Here is a 19,556-nt window from a genome sequence, read left to right on the forward strand (position 1 = left end):
CTACTCCTGATCCCCCTTTTCCAGCTCCCACCCCCATTCCAGCTCCTAGCCCCATTCCTGCCAGTGAACCCCGTTATTCCCATTTCCCACCCATGATCCCCCTTTTCCACCTTCCAGCCCCATTCCTGCAGGTGATCCCCGTTATTCCCATTTCCTGCCCCCTTTCCTTCCCATGATCTTTTTTTTCCAGCTCCCACCCCACATTCCACCGAGTGCTCCCCCCAATTCCCTCTCCCACCCCAAATTCCAGCTGTCAGCCCATTTCCAACCCGTCATCTCCCCTTTTCCAGCTCCCAGACCCCCTTCCTACCACTGAACCCCCTTATTCCCATTTCCAACCCCCTTTCCTTCCCATGATCCCCCATTCCAGTTTCCAGCCCCGTTCCTACTGTTGAACCCCGTTATTCCCATTTCCAGCCTATTTCCTTCCAGTGATCCCCCCTTTTCCAGCTCCCAGACCCCATTCCTACCGCTGAACCCCGTTATTCCCATTTCCAACCCCCTTTCCTACAGGTGATCCTCCCTTTTCCACCTCCCACCCCATTCCTGCAGGTGAGTTCCCTCATTCCAGTTTCCAGCCCCTCTATTGAGCTCCCACCCCCATTCCTACTGTTGAACCCCGTTATTCCCATTTCCAACCAGTGATCCCTCCTTTTCCAGCTCCCACCCCCATTCCTACTGTTGAACCCCGTTATTCCCATTTCCAGCCTATTTCCAACCCATCATCCCCCCTTTTCCAGCTCCCAGCCCCATTCCTACCCGTGAACCCCGTTATTTCCATTTCCTACAGGTGATCCCTCCTTTTCCAGCTCCCAGCCCCACATTCCTGGAGGTGAACCCCGTTATTCCCATTTCCAACCCTCTTTCCTGTCCGTGATCCCCCTTCCCACCTCCCACCCCACATTCCCCCACCTGCTCCCCCCCATTCCCCCTCCCACCCCAAATTCCAGCTCCCAGACCCCATTCCTACTGTTGATCCCCATTATTCCCATTTCCAACAAGTGATCCCTCCTTTTCCAGCTCCCAGACCCCATTCCTACTGTTGATCCCCGTTATTCCCATTTCCAACCCCCTTTCCTTCCCATGATCTCTTTTTTCCAGCTCTCACCCCACATTCCCCCACCTGCTCCCCCCATTCCCTCTCCCACCCCAAATTCCAGCTCCCAGCCCCACATTCCTACCGTTGAACCCCGTTATTCCCATTTCCAACCAGTGATCCCTCCCATTCCAGCTCCCACCCCCACATTCCTGCTGTTGAACCCCGTTATTCCCATTTCCAACACGTGATCCCCCCATTCCAACTCCCAGCCCCACATTCCTGCTGTTGAACCCCGTTATTCCCATTTCCATCCCGTTTCCTATCCATGATCCCCCTTTCCCTCTCCCACCCCCCATTCCCACACCGACCCCCGCTCTCCCCGTGTCCCTCATCCCCCCGGGATGTTCCCGGGGGAGTTTTCCTCCCTCCCGGTGTTTTACCTGCTGCTCCCGCGGGATCAGATCCGCCCCCAACCCCAACCCCGGCCCCTGCTGTTCCTGCACCAGCGTCACCTACGTGGGTGAGTGACAACTCGGAATTCCCGCTTTTCCCGCCGCGGTTTTTGTCGGGATTTTCGATTTAAATCTTTAAAGAGCCGAGCAGTTGTTAGTTGCTGCAAAGTTGTTTATTGGAAAGGCGCATCGGTCTCAAAAGGCAAAGAGTCCCAGGTGTTAAAATCTGTGCTAAAAGCTTTCGGGATAGAGTCCTAAATAGAAGAAAAGTCCCAAATAGAAGAAAAGTCCCAAATAGAAGAAAAGTCCCAATTAAAGCAGAAGCAGTTCCTGGTGCAAGGCCCTGAGAGGCTGAAGTTGGAGCTGCAGCTCCTGTGCAATGATGAACTTTTCCTTTTCCTTTTCCCTTTCCTTTCCTTTCCTTTCCTTTCCTTTCCTTTCCTTTCCTTTCCTTTCCTTTCCTTTCCTTTCCTTTCCTTTCCTTTCCTTTCCTTTCCTTTCCTTTCCTTTCCTTTCCTTTCCTTTCCTTTCCTTTCCTTTCCTTTCCTTTCCTTTCCTTTCCTTTCCTTTCCTTTCCTTTCCTTTCCTTTCCTTTCCTTTCCTTTCCTTTCCTTTCCTTCCCTTTCCTTTCCCTTCCCTTCCCTTCCTCTCACTCCAATATTTTTATTTTTATCTACAAATTACTCATTGAGCTAAAAACACAAACCCGAAGCATTTCTTCTAAACCTGTTAGAATTCTGTTTTTTTAAAACGAAAGTTTACATATAATCTGTGTATGTGGCTTATCTGTTCTATCTGAAAAACGTAAACAACATTCCTACCGCGTTTTTATTGTGTCTCAAACTGCGATTTTGAGCTCTGACTGAAACTCGTTTTTGCAGCTTGTTTTCCACACTAATGTCTGAGCTGTGATTTTCTGCTCTCACTAAAAAGACTCATTTTCCACATTGATATCTAGATCTGTGTCTCTGAGCTCTGAGACTTGTTTTCTACATTAAACTCGAAAACTTTTACTTTTTCAGGCACTTTAACCCGATTCTTACTTAAACTCACTGACTCACTTAAAACTTTTTTTTTTTTCTTTTTTTTTTTTTTCACGCCTCTATTTCCTGTACGAGAGGCTCAATAAACTCCATCCAGAGGTTTTAATTCACTCTGATCTCTCTGAACAATTCAGAGATCTGTGCTTGACAACTCCAGCAGGATTTGGTGCCGCACAGCAGAATTCCACATGGGATGGGGGGAAAACGCTGTGGGATGGCGGGAAAACTCCTTGGAATGGCGGGAAAACGCTGTGGGATGGCGGGAAAACGCTGTGGGATGGCGGGAAAACGCTGTGGGATGGCGGGAAAATGCTGTGGGATGGAGGGAAAACTCCTTGGAATGGCGGGAAAACGCTGTGGGATGGAGGGAAAACGCTGTGGGATGGAGGGAAAACTTGGGATGGTGGGAAAACACTGTGGGATGGAGGGAAAACGCTGTGGGATGGAGGGAAAACTTGGGATGGCGGGAAAATTCCTTGGGATGGCGGGAAAACACTGTGGGATGGTGGGAAAACTCCATGGAATGGCAGGATCACTGCTTGGGATGGGGGAAAAACTCCTTGGAATGGTGGGAAAACATGGGATGGCAGGAAAACTCCATGTGACAGTGGGAAAACTCCTTGGGATGGCGGGGAAACTCCATGGGATGGTGGGATCACCCTTTGGGATGGGGAAAACTCCATGGGATGGCGGGAAAACTCCTTGGGATGGGGATGTGGTTCCATGGGGTGGTGGGAAAACTCCATGGAGTGGTGGAATCACCCCTTGAAACTGCGGGATCACTCCTTAGGATGGCGAGAAAACTCTTTGGAATGGGGGGGTCCCTGTTATTTTCACTGTTATTTAACCTGCTGTTTTCCCTGTTTTCCCTCTTATTTTCCCTGTTTTCCCTGTTATTTCCCCTGTTTTCCCCTGTTATTTTCCCTGGATTTTTCTCTGTTATTTTCCCTGGATTTTTTCCCCTGTTATTTTCCCTTTTTTCCCTGTTATTTTCCCTGGATTTTTCCCCTGTTATTTTTCCTGTTTTCTCTGTTATTTTCCCTGTTTTCCATGTTATTTTCCCTGCCTTTTCCCTGTTATTTTCCCTGGATTTTTCTCTGTTATTTTCCCTGGATTTATCCCTGATATTTTTCCTTTTGTTTTTCCTATTATTTTCCCTATTTTCCATGTTATTTTCCCTTTTTTCCCTGTTATTCTCCCTGTTATTTTCCCTGTTATTTTCCCTTGCTTTTCCCTTTTTCCCTGTCCTTTTCCCTTTTTTCCCTGTTATTTTCCCTGTTATTTTCCCCGCTTTCCCTGTTGTTTTCCCCGTTATTTTCCCTGTTATTTTCCCTGCCTTTTCCCTTTTTTCCCTGTTATTTTCCGTTATTTTCCCTGCCTTTTTCCTGTTTTCCCTGTTGTTTTCCTCGTTATTTTCCCTATTATTTTCCCTGCCTTTTCCCTTTTTCCCCTGTTATTTTCCCTGTTTTCCGTGTTGTTTTCCCCGTTATTTTCCCTGCCTTTTCCCTGTTATTTTCCCTGTTTTCCCTGTTGTTTTCCCCGTTATTCTCCCTATTATTTTCCCTGCCTTTTCCCTTTTTTCCCTGTTGTTATTTTCCCTGTTATTTTCCCTGTTTTCCCTGTTATTTTCCCTGCTTTCCCTGTTATTTTCCCTGCCGGGAATGGGGATGGAGAGGAGAGGGAAGCGCAGACAGCCAGGGATGAGCGCGGTCCTGGCGGGAATGTTCCTCGGGATGGGCATCCCGGGGATTGGGACTGGGAATTCTCCCCTCAGGGAATGTCAGTGTTAATTGGGATGTGCATCCCAGGGATTGGGACTGGGAATTCTCCCCTCAGGGAATGTCAGTGTTAATTGGGATGTGCATCCCGAAGATTGGGACTGGGAATTCTTCCAGCAGGGAATGTCAGTGTTAATTGGGATGTGCATCCCGGGGATTGGGACTGGGAATTCTCCCCTCAGGGAATGTCAGTGTTAATTGGGATGTGCATCCCAAAGATTGGGACTGGGAATTCTCCCAGCAGGGAATGTCAGTGTTAATTGGGATGTGCATCCCGAATATTGGGACTGGGAATTCTCCCCTCAGGGAATGTCAGTGTTAATTGGGATGTGCATCCCGAATATTGGGACTGGGAATTCTCCCCTCAGGGAATGTCAGTGTTAATTGGGATGTGCATCCCGGGGATTGGGACTGGGAATTCTCCCCTCAGGGAATGTCAGTGTTAATTGGGATGTGCATCCCGAAGATTGGGACTGGGAATTCTCCCTCAGGGAATGTCAGTGTTAATTGGGATGTGCATCCCAAAGATTGGGACTGGGAATTCTTCCAGCAGGGAATGTCAGTGTTAATTGGGATGTGCATCCCAAAGATTGGGACTGGGAATTCTTCCAGCAGGGAATGTCAGTGTTAATTGGGATGTGCATCCCGGGGATTGGGACTGGGAATTCTCCCTGTAGGAAATGGTGGTGAGGGGTGCAGAGGCTGTGCCAGCTTTTCCCGGTGGGATACAGACCCACAGCCAGATCCCCCAGGAGATTGGAGCCTCTGCACCATTCCCAAAAACTTGGGATGGGTTTGGGGTGGGATTGGGGCTGGATCCACCCACTCCCAAATTCGTGTTACCAATAAAGCCCCTCTGCCCCCAGCTCATTCCATGGGGGTCTCTGGGGGTTATCCTGTGGAAATTTGGGAAATCTCAGGGATGGGGCAGGACAAAGATTGTCTCCCAAGGTGTTCCCAGCAGGATTTACTCTCAGGAATGTTCCTGATCTGTGTCCATGGGATGGGGACAGGCCCTGGCACTGGGATCTGTGTCCCCAAATGGGATGGGGACAGGCCCTGGCACTGGGATCTGTGTCCCCAAATGATGGGACAGGCCCTGGCACTGGGATCTGTGTCCATGGGATGGGGACAGGCCCTGGCACTGGGATCTGTGTCCATGGGATGGGGACAGGCCCTGGCACTGGGATCTGTGTCCCCAAATGATAGGGACAGGCCCTGGCACTGGGATCTGTGTCCCCATGGATTGGGACAGGCCCTGGCACTGGGATCTGTGTCCCCAAAGGATTGGGACAGGCCCTGGCACTGGGATCTGTGTCCCCAAATGATGGGGACAGACCCCAAAGCCGGGGGGGCTCCTGCAGGATCAGATTTGGGGACACAGATCCTGATTCCTCATTTCCACAATCCCACACTGACAAATCCGAGGCCGTTTTCCTCCTTTTCCCCTCAGGATTGTCCCAAAAACTCCGGAAGCAGGTCCAGGGATGTTCAACTCTACCTTTATTTTCCCCGTGGGGCCCCGCAGGGCCCCGGCAGCAGGAAGGGTCAGGAGGGGAGAGGTGCCAGTGCGGTGACGATTCCCCCCTGGAAGGGGGATCCGGAGGGGCGGCAGCAGCGGGATCGCCCGGCTACTCTCTGGGAACGGGGGAAAAGCGGGATGAGCCCGGAGTTATCCCACGGGGGGGGATTTTTGGGAAGGAGCCGGACTCACACAGCGTTCTCCTTGAAGTGCCGGAGCGCCTGCTCGGCCACGACATCCATGAACTTGGGGTGGTCCCAGGGGATGTCCCCGGGCACGGTGAGCTCCAGCGGCTCCGAGTCGAAGAGCTGCACCGTCACCTGCGTGTCCGGCGGCGCCGACGGCTCCTGCGGGTCCGGAGCCTTGGACAGCACCTGGGAGCGCAGCGCGGGATCGCCACCGGGACAGCGCCGGGCCGGCCGCGGGAGAGCCCCAGGCAGGCCCCCGAGCCTGGCTCCCGTCCCGCATCCGCTCCCGGAGATTCCCGGCCGGAGCACAAAGGGCTCTCTGTGCCTCTGTCCCACTTTCGCCCCGCGCTCGCTCACCGTGGTGACCTGCAGGAAGCCGTCGGGCCCCAGGGAGTAGTTGGCCAGGCGGGACACCCAGCCGAACTGGCGGTTCAGCTGGTCCAGGAGCCCCGAGGTGTTGAGCATGTCCTCCTGGAACTCCCGCAGCAGGGAATCGTAGCGGCGCGCGAAGCGCTCGGCCACGCGCACGGCGTCCTCCAGCTGCTCCCGCAGCTCCTGCTGGGACGGGTCCTCCTGCCCGCAGTCTGGGGCAGGGACGGGGTCAGCACGGCCCTGGGGGCTCGGCCCATGGATCCCGTCCATCCCATGGATCCCGTCCATCCCATGGATCCCGTCCCATGGATCCCATCCCATGGATCCCATCCATCCCATGGATCCTGTCCATCCCATGGATACCATGCCATGGATCCCGTCCCATAGATCCCATCCCATGGATCCCATCCCATGGATCCCATCCCATGGATCCTGTCCCATGGATCCCATCCCATGGATCCCGTCCCATAGATCCCGTCCATCCCATGGATCCCATCCCATGGATCCCGTCCATCCCATGGATCCCATCCCATGGATCCCATTCCATTCATTCCATTCCATTCCATTCCGTTCCGTTCCGTTCCTTCCCATCCCTGTATCCCATCCCTGTATCCCATCCCTGTATCCCATCCCTGTATCCCATCCCTGTATCCCATCCATCCCATCCCATCATCCCATCCCATCCCATCCCATCCCATCATCCCTGTATCCCATCCCTGTATCCCATCCCATCCCATCCCATCCCATCCCATCCCTCCAGACTCCAAAATGCACCCCTTGCACCCCAAAACACTCCCATGGATGGAGCCCTTGCCCCCCAGGACATTCCTGCATCCCAAATCCCCCTCACCCAAATGCATGGACCCCAATCATCCCTGGGATGGACCCCAAAAAACCCCTGGGATGAATCCCAAAACTCCTCCAGGGATGGATCCCAAAACATCCCCCGGGATGGACCCCAAATCTCCTCCAGGGATGGATCCCAAAACTCCTCCTGGGATGGACCCCAAATCTCCTCCAGGGATGGATCCCAAAACTCCTCCAGGGATGGAGCCCTTGCACCCCAAATCCCCAACCCCTCCCCATGCACCCCAAACTCCAAATTGTGACTCCTGTCCCTGTCCCATTCCCAATTCCATCCACATTCTTCCATCTTCATTTCCATTCCCATTCCCATCCCCATCCCCATTTCCATTGCCATTCTCATTCCCATTCCCAGTATTCCCATTCCCATTCATGTTCCCCATTCCATCCCCATTCCCATTCCCCATTCCCATCCCCATCCCCATCCCCATTCTTCCATTCCCATTCTTCCATTCTTCCCATTCTTCCCATTCTTCCCATTATCCTCATACCCATTCCCATTCCCATTCCCATTCCCATTCCCATCCCCATTCTCATTCCCATTCCCATTCCCATCCCCATTATTCCCATCCCATCCCAATTCCCATCCCCATCCCCATCCCCATCCCCATCCCCATCCCCATCCCCATTCTCATTCCCATCCCCATTCCCATTCCCATTCCCATCCCCATTCCCATTCCCATCCCCATTCTTTTTCCGTTTTTCATTCCCATTCCCATTCTCACTCCCACTCCCCATTCCCATCCCCATCCTCATCCCTGTCATTCCCGTCATTCCCATTATTCCCGTCATTCCCGCTATTCCCGCCTCACCGAGCGCCAGGATCTCCCGGCACTGCTCGCACTCATCCCTCATCCGCAGGCAGCCGGCCGAGTTCCGCCGGATCTCCCGGCAAACCATCCGGTCATCGCTGAAATTCCGGGATTCTGCGGGAATTCCGGGCCGGCCTCAGCTCCCCAAATCCCCCCCACCCCCGGTGCCACCAAAAATCGTTTTCCTTGGAATTTGGGCCCCTCCCGTCCCCCAGGGCTGCGTCGGCAGACGGTGACGGCACCGGCTGCAACATTCCCAAAAAAAACATGGACAGCAATCCCAAAAACAAACAAACACTAAAGAAACACCGGCAGCAATCCCAAAAAAACCACAGACACCCCAAAAACACCGGCAAAAATCCCAAAAATCAACAAGCACCAAAGAAACGTTGGCAGCAATCCCCAAAAAAACCACAAACACCCCAAAAACACCAGCAGCAATCCCAAAAAACCCCAAACATTGGAAAAACATCGGCAGCAATCCCTGAAAAAAAAAACAAACACCAAAAAAACATCGGCAGGAGTCCCAAAAAAAAAAAAAAAAAAAAAAAAAAAATTGGCAGAAAACCCGACAAAAACAAACATTGGAAAAACATCGGCAGCAATCCCCCCGAAAGAAACAAACACCAAAAATCCATCAGCAGCAATCCCAAAAAAACCCAAACACCTGCAGTAATCCCAAAAAAATCCCACCCTACAACACTCTCCAAAAACACAAACAGCTGCAACATTCCCAAAAGAAAACAGAAAACCTTGCAATATTCCCAAAAAACCGAAACACTTCAACATTCTCAAAAAATCCACCAGCAGCATTCCCAGAAAAACCAAACACCTGCAACATTCCTCCAAAAAAACCATCAGCAGCATTCCCAGAAAAACCCAACACTTGCAACATTCCCAATAAGAAAAGCCTGCAATATTCCCCAAAACCCTAACACTTCAACATTCCCGAAAAATCCACCAGCAGCATTCCCAGAAAAACCAAACACCTCCAACATTCCCAAAAGAAAAGCCTGCAATATTCCCCAAAAACCCTAACACTTCAACATTCCCGAAAAATCCACCAGCAGCATTCCCAGAAAAACCCAACACTTGCAACATTCCCAAAAGAAAAGCCTGCAATATTCCCCAAAAACCCTAACACTTCAACATTCCCGAAAAATCCACCAGCAGCATTCCCAGAAAAACCCAAACACCTGCAACATTCCCAAAAGAAAAGCCTGCAATATTCCCCAAAACCCCTAACACTTCAACATTCCCGAAAAATCCACCAGCAGCATTCCCAGAAAAACCCAAACACCTGCAACATTCCCCCAAAAAAACCATCAGCAGCATTCCCAGAAAAACCCAAACACCTCCAACATTCCCAAAAGAAAAGCCTGCAATATTCCCCAAAACCCTAACACTTCAACATTCCCAAAAAATCCACCTCCAACATTCCCAAAAAAACCCATTCTCATGATGGCAGCCAGGATTGCAGTGTGGCAAATCCCAAAATCCCAGCGGAGCTCGCGATCCCCACGTTTCCACGGGAATTCCCACACCAGGATCGCGCTCATCCTCAGACGCTCCAAGATTTCCCGGGAATCTTATCCCAAAAAAACCCACCCAAAATCCCGATCCCTCCCCGTTACCTCCCAAGGGAAGCTCCCAGCTGCCGTGGGCGCCCTCCAGCATGCGCTGGGTCATGTGGAAGAGCGGCTGGAAGAGCTGCTGGAAGCCGCCGTGGGGGCTCGGGAAAAGCGGGAAGAGATCCCCGGAAAAGCGGCGGGAGCGGCGCGGGAAGCGCGGCCGCGGCGCCCCGCGGAACCCGCCGAAGGGCGCCTGGAAAAAAGGGGTGGAGGCGGCCCTGGAGCAGCGCGCTGTCCCGGTAAATCCCGTCGATCCCGTCCTCCAGCATCCCGAAGCGCTCCTCCAGCTCCTCCAGCTGCCGCTCCTGCCGCTCGTCGCGCTCCAGCAGCGAGTCCAGGCGCTCGCCGTCCACCCAGATGGAGACGGGAGACGAGTGGTTCAGGAATTCCTCCAGCTGCAGGGAGCGGGAACGGGATCGGGAACGGGATCCGGCCGTTCCCGGCATCCCGGAGTGGTGTGGGATGGCTCAGCTGCCAAACCCTCGGGAATGGGATTGGAAACGGGATCCGACCGTTCCTGGCATCCCAGAGTGGTGTGGGATTGATCACCTGCCAAAACCTTGGGAATGGGATCAGAAATGGGATCCGGCCATTCCTGATATCCCAGAGTGGTGTGGGATGGCTCAGCTGCCAAACCCTTGGGAATGGGATCAGAAATGGGATTCAACCGTTCCCAGCATCCCAGAGTGGTGTAGGATTGATCAGCTGCCAAACCTTTGGGAATGGGATCAGAAATGGGATTCAACCATTCCCAGCATCCCAGAGTGGTGTGGGATTGATCACCTGCCAAACCCTCGGGAATGGGATCAGAAACGGGATCTGGTCATTCCTGATATCCCAGAGTGGTGTGGGATGGCTCAGCTGCCAAATCTCTGGGAATGGGATCGGAAGCAGGATCCGGCTGTTCCCAGCATCCCGGAGCAGTGTGGGATCCACCACCTGCCAAGTCTCTGGGAATGGGATCAGAAATGGGATCCTGGTATCCCTGAGTGGTGTGGGATCTGTCAGCTGCCAAACCTCTGGGAACGGGATTGGGAACGGGATCCGGCCGTTCCCGGCATCCCGGAGTGGTGTGGGATGGCTCAGCTGCCAAACCCTCAGGAATGGGATCGGAAACAGGATCTGGTTGTTCCCAGTATCTCAGAATGGTGTGGGATTGCTCAACCGCCAAATCTCTGGGAATGGGATCAGAAATGGGATCCGGCCATTCCCAGTATCCCAGAATGGTGTGGGATGGCTCGGCTGCCAAACCCTTGGGAATGGGATCAGAAATGGGATCTGACCCCTCCCAATACCCTGGAGAGCTGTAGGATCACTCAGCTGCCAAATCTTTGGGAATGGGATCAGAAATGGGATCCGGCCGTTCCCGGCATCCCAGAGTGGTGTGGGATTGATCACCTGCCAAACCCTCGGGAATGGGATCAGAAATGGGATCTGGCTGTTCCCAGTATCCTGGAATGGTGTGGGACTGATCAGCTGCCAAATCCTTGGGAATAGGATCAGAAATGGGATCCTGGTATCCCTGAGTGGTGTGGGATCCGTCACCTGCCAAATCTCTGGGAATGGGATTGGAAATGGGATCTGGCCATTCCCAGTATCCCAGAGTGGTGTGGGATGGCTCGGCTGCCAAAACCTTGGGAATGGGATCAGAAACAGGATCCGACCATTCCCAGCATCCCAGAGTGATTGATCAGATGCCAAACCCTTGGGAATGGGATTAGAAATTAGATCCGGCTGTTCCCAGTATCCCGGAATGGTGTGGGATCCCTCAGCTGCCAAATCTCTGGGAATGGGATTAAAATCTCCTCTTTCCTGGGGATCCCTCACCTGGAGACACTATGGGAATGGGATCTGGGAAAAATCCCCCCCTTTCCTCGTATTCCTGTGGGATCCCTCACCTGCCAAACCTCAGGGAATGGGACTGGGAAAAATCCCCCCTTTCCTGGTATCCCTGTGGGATCCCTCACTTGGAGACCCTCTGGGAATGGGATCAGGGAAAATCCCCCCTTTCCTGGTACCCCTGTGGGACACCTCACTCAGAGACCCTCTAGGAATGGGATCAGGGAAAATCCCCCCTTTCCTGGTATCCCTGTGGGATCCCTCACTCAGAGACCCTCTAGGAATGGGATCAGGGAAAATCCCCCCTTTCCTGGTACCCCTGTGGGATCCCTCAGCTGACAGTTTTCCAGTTACTGGGGATGGGATCAGGATGAGGCTGAATTCCCCCTCTTCCCAGTATCCCAGTGTCTCTCAGCCCCTGACCCCCTGGCTAACAGGAATGGGAACGGGATCTGCTCCAATCCCCTTTTCCCAGTGTCCCTGGGCCCTTCACCCTCTGGCTAATGGGGACAGGAGCAGGAAAATCCCCAATCCCCACAGTTTCCCATTGTTTTCCCAGGTTTTTCCTGGGTTTTTCCCATTGTTTCCCCACTGTTCCCCATTATTTCCCCATTATTTCCCTGTTATTTCCCTGCTGTTTCCCCATTATTTCCCCGCTGTTCTCCCATTATTTCCCTACTGTTTCCAGTTATTTCCCCTTTATTTCCCTATTATTTCCCTGTTATTTTCCCATTATTTCCCTGTTATTTCTCTGCTGTTCTCCTGTCATTTCCCCTGTTTCTGGTTATTTCCCCATTATTTTCCCTTTATTTCCCCATTATTTCCCCCACTGTTTCCCATTACTTCCCTATTATTTCCCCATTACTTCCCCACTATTTCCCCAATAGTTCCCTTTTATTCCCCATTATTTCCTCATTATTTCCCCATTACTTCCCCACTATTTCCCCAATAGTTCCCTTTTATTCCCCATTATTTCCTCATTATTTCCTGTTATTTCCCCATTATTTCCCCATTACTTCCCCATTATTTCCCCACTATTTCCCCATTGATCCTCCATTACTTCCCCACTCTTCTCCCACTATTCCCCCATTATTTTCCCATTTCCCCATTATTTCCCCATTATTTCCCCATCCATTATTTCCCCGTTATTTCCCTGTTATTTCCCCATTATTTCCCCACTATTTCCCCATTATTTCCCTGTTATTTCCCCATTATTTCCCTGTTATTTCCCCATTATTTCCCCTCTATTTCCCCACTATTTCCCCATTATTTTCCCACTATTTCCCCATTATTTCCCCACTGTTCCCCCATTATTTCCCCACTGTTCTCCCCTTATCTCCCCACTGTTTCCCCTTCATTTTCGCATTATTTCCTGTTATTTCCCCACTAATTCCCCTTCATTTTCCCATTTTCCCCCACAATTTCCCCGTTATTTCCCCATTATTTCTCCACTATTTCCCCATTTTTCCCCACTATTTCCCTGTTATTTCCCCATTATTTCCCCACTATTCCCCCACCGTTTCCCCATTATTTCCCCCTGTTTCCCCACTATTTCCCCGCTATTTCCCGGTTGTTTCCCCGCCGTTTCCCGGTTGTTTCCCCGCCGTTTCCCGGTCTCACCTGCCGGCCCACCAGCGCGGCGCCGCTGTGGCAGGTGCGGGAGTAGAAGCGCAGGCAGCGCTGCCGCAGGCAGGGCTTGCAGCGCTCCCACAGCTCCAGCACCGACGCGTTGCAGCGCTCGCCGCGCTCCGACAGCTCCTGCTCCTTCTGCCGCGCCAGCCGCACCGCTTCCTGCCGGGAATGCCGCCCGTCAGCCCCCAGACCCGGCTCGGCATTCCCAGGACCCGCCTCGGCATTCCCAAGACCCGCCTCGGCATTCCCGGGACCCGCCTCGGCATTCCCGAGACCCGGGACACAGCAATTCCCGGTACGACATTCCCGAGACCGGGCTCGGCATTCCCAGAGTCCCGGCTCGGCATTCCCGAGACGTGGATCACAGCAATTCCCGAGACCCGGATCACAGCAATTCCCGGTACAGCATTCCCAGGGAGCGGCCGAGACCGGGCTCGGCATTCCCAGAGTCCCGAGAGACAGCAATTCCCAGCACGGCATTCCCAAAGTCCTGGGGCACAGCAGGTCCCGGTACAGCATTCCCAAAGTCCTGGGACACAGCAGGTCCCGGTACAGCATTCCCAAAGTCCTGGGACACAGCAGGTCCCGGTACTGCATTCCCAAAGTCCCAGGAGTGACCGAGTCCCGCACGGCATTCCCAGAATCCTGGGATACCCCGATCCCCGGCATGGCATCCCCAGAATCTCGGGACACAGCAACTCCCGACCCGGCATTCCCAGAATCCTGGCAGCCGCTGATTCCCGCACGGCATTCCCAGAGTCCCGGGAGGCAGCGATTCCCAGCACGGCATTCCCAAAGTCCCGGCTCGGCATTCCCGACCCCAAGCACGGCATTCCCCCATTCCCGCGTCAGCCCTGACACAGCATTCCCAATTCCCGGGATAACAACCCCTGTTCCCAGGACATCCGATCCCTGACACAGCATTCCCAGCTCCCGGGACACACCGACCCCTGACACAGCATCTCCATTCCCAGGATATCCGATCCCTGACACAGCATTCCCACTTCCCCGGATAACAATCCCTGTTCCCAGGACACTCCCATCCTGACACAGCATTCCCAGTTCCCGGGACACTCTGAACCCTGACACAGCATTCCCAGACTCCCAGGACACACCGTTCCCAGGATGGCATTCCCCATTCCCAGCCCATCCCAATTCCACTCCCAGTCCATCCCATTCCCAGTTCCAGTCCCATTCCCAGGATGGCATTCCCCATTCCCTTTCCCGATCCCATTCTCATTCCTGCTTCCAGTCCATCCCAATTCCGAGTCCATCCCAGTCCCATTCCCATTCCCAGTCCATTCCCCATTCCCCATTCCCCTTCCCCATTATCCCCACCTCCAGTCCCAATTCCCATTATGCCCATCCCGATTCCCATCCCTATTCCCATTCCGAATCCCAGTCTGTCCCACTACCCATCCAAGTTCTCCATTCCCATCTCCATTCCCATTCCAATCCCTGTTCCCGATCCCATTCCTCGTTCCCCACCCAAGGAGTGATCCCACCATCCTGTGGAGCTTTCCCTCCATCCCGTGGAGTTTTCCCACCACCCAAGGAGTGATCCCACCATCCCAAGGGAATTCCGCTCTCCCAGGACGCCCGGGATACCCATGATGATGTCACATCCCAATCCTGATCCCAATCCCAATCCCAATCTCGATCAAAATCCCATTTATTCCTGTTCCCGTTCCCATTATTCCCGTTATTCCCATTATTCTCATATCCCATATCCCATATCCCATACCCCATTATTCTCATATCCCATATCCCATATCCCATACCCCATTATTCCCATATCCCATATCCCATATCCCATACCCCATTATTCCCATATCCCATATCCCGTTGTTCCCGTCATTCCCCTTATTCCCGTCATTCCCGTTATTCCGATTATTCCCATCATTCCCACCTCGCGGTGCTCCCGCGTGTCCTGCAGCGCCGTCATCAGCTCCCATATCCCATATCCCATATCCCATATCCCATATCCAGTTATTCCCATCCCATACCCCCTATCCCGTTATTCCCGTCATTCCCGTCATTCCCACCTCGCGGTGTTCCCGCGTGTCCTGCAGCGCCGTCAGCAGCTCCCACACCCCATATCCCATATCCCATATCCCATATCCCGTTATTTCCCATATCCCATACCCCGTTATTCCCATATCCCATATCCCATATCCCATACCCCGTTATTCCCATATCCCATATCCCGTTATTCCCATATCCCATTATTCCCATATCCCGTCATGCTCGTCATTCCCGTTATTCCCGTTATTCCGATTATTCCCATCCTTCCCACCTCGCGGCGTTCCCGCGTGTCCTGCAGCGCCGTCAGCAGCTCCCATATCCCATATCCCATATCCCATATCCCATTATTCCCGTTATTCCCGTCATTCCCACCTCGCGGTGTTCCCGCGTGTCCTGCAGCGCCGTCAGCAGCTCCCGCCGCTCGCGCCCGCTCTGCTCCATCAGGGATTTCATCCGGCCCACGCCCCGCAGCGCCCGCGCCAGCTCCGCGTCGATCCGGCGGCTGCCCGCCTCCGACAGCTCTGGAGAGGGAAACGGGAATTCGGGAACAGGGGCGGGAAAACGCGGGGGGAACATCACGGGGAAATTGGGGGAACATGGGGGGGAACACGGGACAAGATTGGGGAAGTTGGGACGAAATTGGGGGGAAATTGGGAGAAGGGGGAAATTTGAGGGAAAAGATGGGAGGAATTGGGGGGAATGGGGAGAAAATTGGGGAAAAATTGGGGAAATTGGGGGAAGATTGGGGGGAAATTGGAGGGAGAATTGAAGGGAAATGGGGGGGAACATAGGGGGAATATTGGGGGAAGATTGAGGGAAGATTGGGGAGAAATTGGGGGGAAATTGGGAGAAGGGGAAATTTGAGGGAAAAGATGGGGAAATTGGGGGGGAATGGGAGAAAATTGGGGAAAAATGGGGGGAAATTGGGGGAAGATTGGGGGGAAATTGGAGGGGAAATTGGGGGGAACATGGGGGAATATTGGGGGAATATTGGGGGAAGATTGAGGGAAGATTGGGGGGAAGTTGGGGGGAAATTGGGAGAAGGGGGAAATTGGGAGAAGGGGGAAATTGGGAGAAGGGGGAAATTTGAGGGAAAAGACGGGGGAAATTAGGGGGGAATGGGGAGAAAATTGGGGAAAAATTGGGGAAATTGGGGGAAGAATGGAGGGAAGATTGGGGGGAAATTGGGGAGAATTGGGGGGAAAATTGAAGGGGAATGGGGGAAATGGGGGGGAACATGGGGGGAACGTTGGGGGAAGATTGGGGGAAGTTGGGAGGAAATTGGGAGAAGGGGAAAATTTGAGGGAAAAGATGGGGGAATGGGAGAAAATTGGGGAAAAATGGGGGAAATTGGGGGAACATTGGGAGAAGATTGGGGGAGATTTGGGGGAAAATTGGAGGGAAGATTGAGGGAAATGGGAAAACATGGGGGAAATTGGGGGGAAAAATTGAAGGGGAATGGGGGGAAATGGGGGGGAACATGGGGGAATATTGGGGGAATATTGAGGGAATATTGGGGGAAAATTGGGAGAAGGGGGAAATTTGAGGGAAAAGATGGGGGAATTGGGGGAAATTGGGGGAAAATTGGGGAGGAATAGGGGGAAGTGTGGGGTAACATTGGGGAAAAATGGGGAGGAAATTGGGGGAACATTGGGGGAAATTGGGGGGAAATGTGGGGGGAAATTGAGGGAAAAGATGGGGACATATGGGGGGAAATTTGGGGGAAATTCAGGAAAAATTGGGGAAAAGGGGGAGAAAAAAGAAGGAAAAGAGAGGGAAGGAGGAGAAAAAGGGAGGGAAAAGAAGGGAAAAAGGGAAAAGAGGGGGGAGGATGAGAAAAAGAGGGGAAAGGGGGAAAGGAAGGGAAAACACGGGGGAAATTGGGGGAAATGGGAAAAAAAGGGGGAAAGATGGGGAAAAATGGGGAGAAATTGGGGGGAATTGGGGAGAACATGGGAGAAAATTGTCAAATACGCCTCAGGTGTAACTGTGTGTGTCCCCATCCCATTATCCCGTTAATTATCCTGTTATCCCGTTAATTATCGCGTTAATTATCACATTAATTATCCCGTTAATTATCCCGTTATCCCATCCCAGGGATGATTCCAGCCCGCTCCCCAAAATGAAAACCTGCCCCTCCCCCCTGCATCCCAGCTCCCCCCAAAAAACCTCCCCAAAATGAGACCCCGTAACCCCAAAAATTCAAACCCGCCCACCCCAAAATGAGACCCCGTGACCCCCAAAAATTCAAACCCTCACCCCCAAAATGAGACCACGTGACCTCCAAAAATTCAAACCCGTACCCCCAAAATGAGACCACGTGACCACCCAAAAATTCAAACCCGCACCCCAAAATGAGACCCCGTGACCCCAAAAATTCAAACCCGCGCACCCCAAAATGAGACCACGTGACCACCCAAAAATTCAAACCCGCCCACCCCAAAATGAGACCCCGTGACCCCCCAAAATTCAAACCCGTACCCCCAAAATGAGACCACGTGACCCCCAAAAATTAAAACCCCCGCACCCCAAAATGAGACCCCGTGACCCCCAAAATGAGACCCCGTGACCCCCAAAATGAGGCCCCGTGACCCCCAAAATGAGACCACGTGACCCCCCAAAATGAGACCCCGCCCACCCCAAAATGAGACCCCGTGACCCCCAAAATGAGACCCCGTGACCCCAAAATGAGACCCCGTGACCCCAAAACGAGACCCCGTGACCCGCCCCTCCCCACCCCAAACCCGGAGCCCCGCCCCCACCTTTGAGCTGCGAGGGCGGCACCAGCGCCCCCGCCCCCCCCCAGGCCAGCAGCACCCCGAGCAGCGACAGCGACAGCGACAGCGACAGCGACAGCGACAGCGCCATGGTCCTGTGGGACAGAGGGGACAGTGACAGGGACAGGGACAGTGACAGCGCCATGGTCCTGTGGGACAGAGGGGACAGGGACAGGGACAGGGACAGTGACAGCGCCATGGTCCTGTGGGACAGAGGGGACAGGGACAGGGACAGGGACAGGGACAGCGACAGCGACAGCGCCATGGTCCTGTGGGACAGAGGGGACCGTGACAGGGACAGGGACAGGGACAGGGATAAGGGACAGGGATAAGGGACAGGGACAGGGACAGGGACAGGGATAGGGGACAGGGATAAGGGACAGGGATAAGGGACAGGGATAAGGGACAGGGACAGGGACAGGGACAGGGACAGCGACAGGGACAGGGACAGGGACAGGGACAGGGATAAGGGACAGGGACAGTGACAGGGACAGGGACAGGGACAGGGATAAGGGACAGGGACAGGGACAAGGGACAGGGATAAGGGGCAGGGATAAGGGACAGGGACAGGGACAGGGATAAGGGACAGGGACAGGGACAGGGGACAGGGACAGGGATAAGGGGCAGGGATAAGGGACAGGGACAGGGACAGGGATAAGGGACAGGGAAGGACAGGGATAGGACAGGGACGATGGGGACAGGGACAGGGACAGGGATAAGGGACAGGGACAGGGGACAGGGGACAGGGAGGGGGACAGGGACAGGGGACAGGGACAGGGGGTGACAGGGACAGGGGATAGGGGACAGTGACAGAGCCACGGTCCCTGCAGGGGGCACGGGGGGGACAGGGGGGGTCACGGGGTCTCATTTTGGGGGGTTTGGGGGGTCCCGGGTTTGGATTTCGGGGGTTTTGGGGAGTGACAGTGACAGTGACAGTGACAGTGACAGTGACAGTGACAGCGACAGTGACAGCGACAGCGCCACGGTCCCTGCGGGGGGGTCACCGGGGGGACACGGGGGGGGGGTCAGGGCCGGCCCCGCCCCTCCCCCACCCGAACACGGGACTCTGAGTCATCCCCCTCCCCTCCCCCCCACCCCAACCCCCCCAAAAAAAAAAAAAAAAAAAAAAAAAAAAAAAAAAAAAAAAAACAAAAACAAAAACAAAATCCCCGCGGGATTTCGGGAAAGGGCCGGGCCAGCGCCGGGGGGAGGGGCGCGGTTTGGGGGAGTCTGGGGGGGTTTGGGGGGTAATTTGGGGGGTTTTGGGGGGTCCCTGGGCAATGGGGGGGTTTAGGGGGGGGTACTGGGGAGATCTGGAGGGGTTTGGGGGGGTCTCTGGGTTCCAGGGGGGATCTGGGGGAGTTTTGGGGGGTCCCTGGGCAATGGGGGGGTCTGGAGAGGACTGGGGGTGTCTGGGGGGGTCTCTGGGGGGGTTTGGGGGGTCCCTGGGCACTGGGGGGGTCCGGGAGGTGTCTGGGGGAGTTTTGGGGGGTCCCTGGGCACTGGGGGGGGTCAGGCAGTGCCCCGCCCCGCCCCCCCCCCGGGGTGACCGCGGCTGGAATTCCCGGGTGGGGGAGGGGAG

At 54.0% G+C, this 19,556-nt stretch overlaps 1 protein-coding gene across 1 annotated transcript; it reads right to left on the minus strand.

Annotated features, from left to right (window-relative positions):
* Positions 1-5,798: 5,798 nt before the first annotated feature.
* Positions 5,799-18,243, minus strand: CLU (clusterin). Its single transcript, XM_056515634.1, is given in 10 exon segments — positions 5,799-5,950; positions 6,027-6,208; positions 6,380-6,606; positions 8,071-8,184; positions 9,705-9,898; positions 9,900-10,096; positions 13,161-13,331; positions 15,570-15,718; positions 17,960-18,123; positions 18,202-18,243. Coding segments are annotated over 10 exon segments (1,443 nt in total). The 5' UTR covers positions 18,240-18,243; the 3' UTR covers positions 5,799-5,943.
* Positions 18,244-19,556: the final 1,313 nt, after the last annotated feature.

This window comes from Oenanthe melanoleuca, unplaced genomic scaffold (genome assembly GCF_029582105.1).
Source record: "Oenanthe melanoleuca isolate GR-GAL-2019-014 unplaced genomic scaffold, OMel1.0 S017, whole genome shotgun sequence".
Lineage (NCBI taxonomy): Eukaryota > Metazoa > Chordata > Aves > Passeriformes > Muscicapidae > Oenanthe > Oenanthe melanoleuca.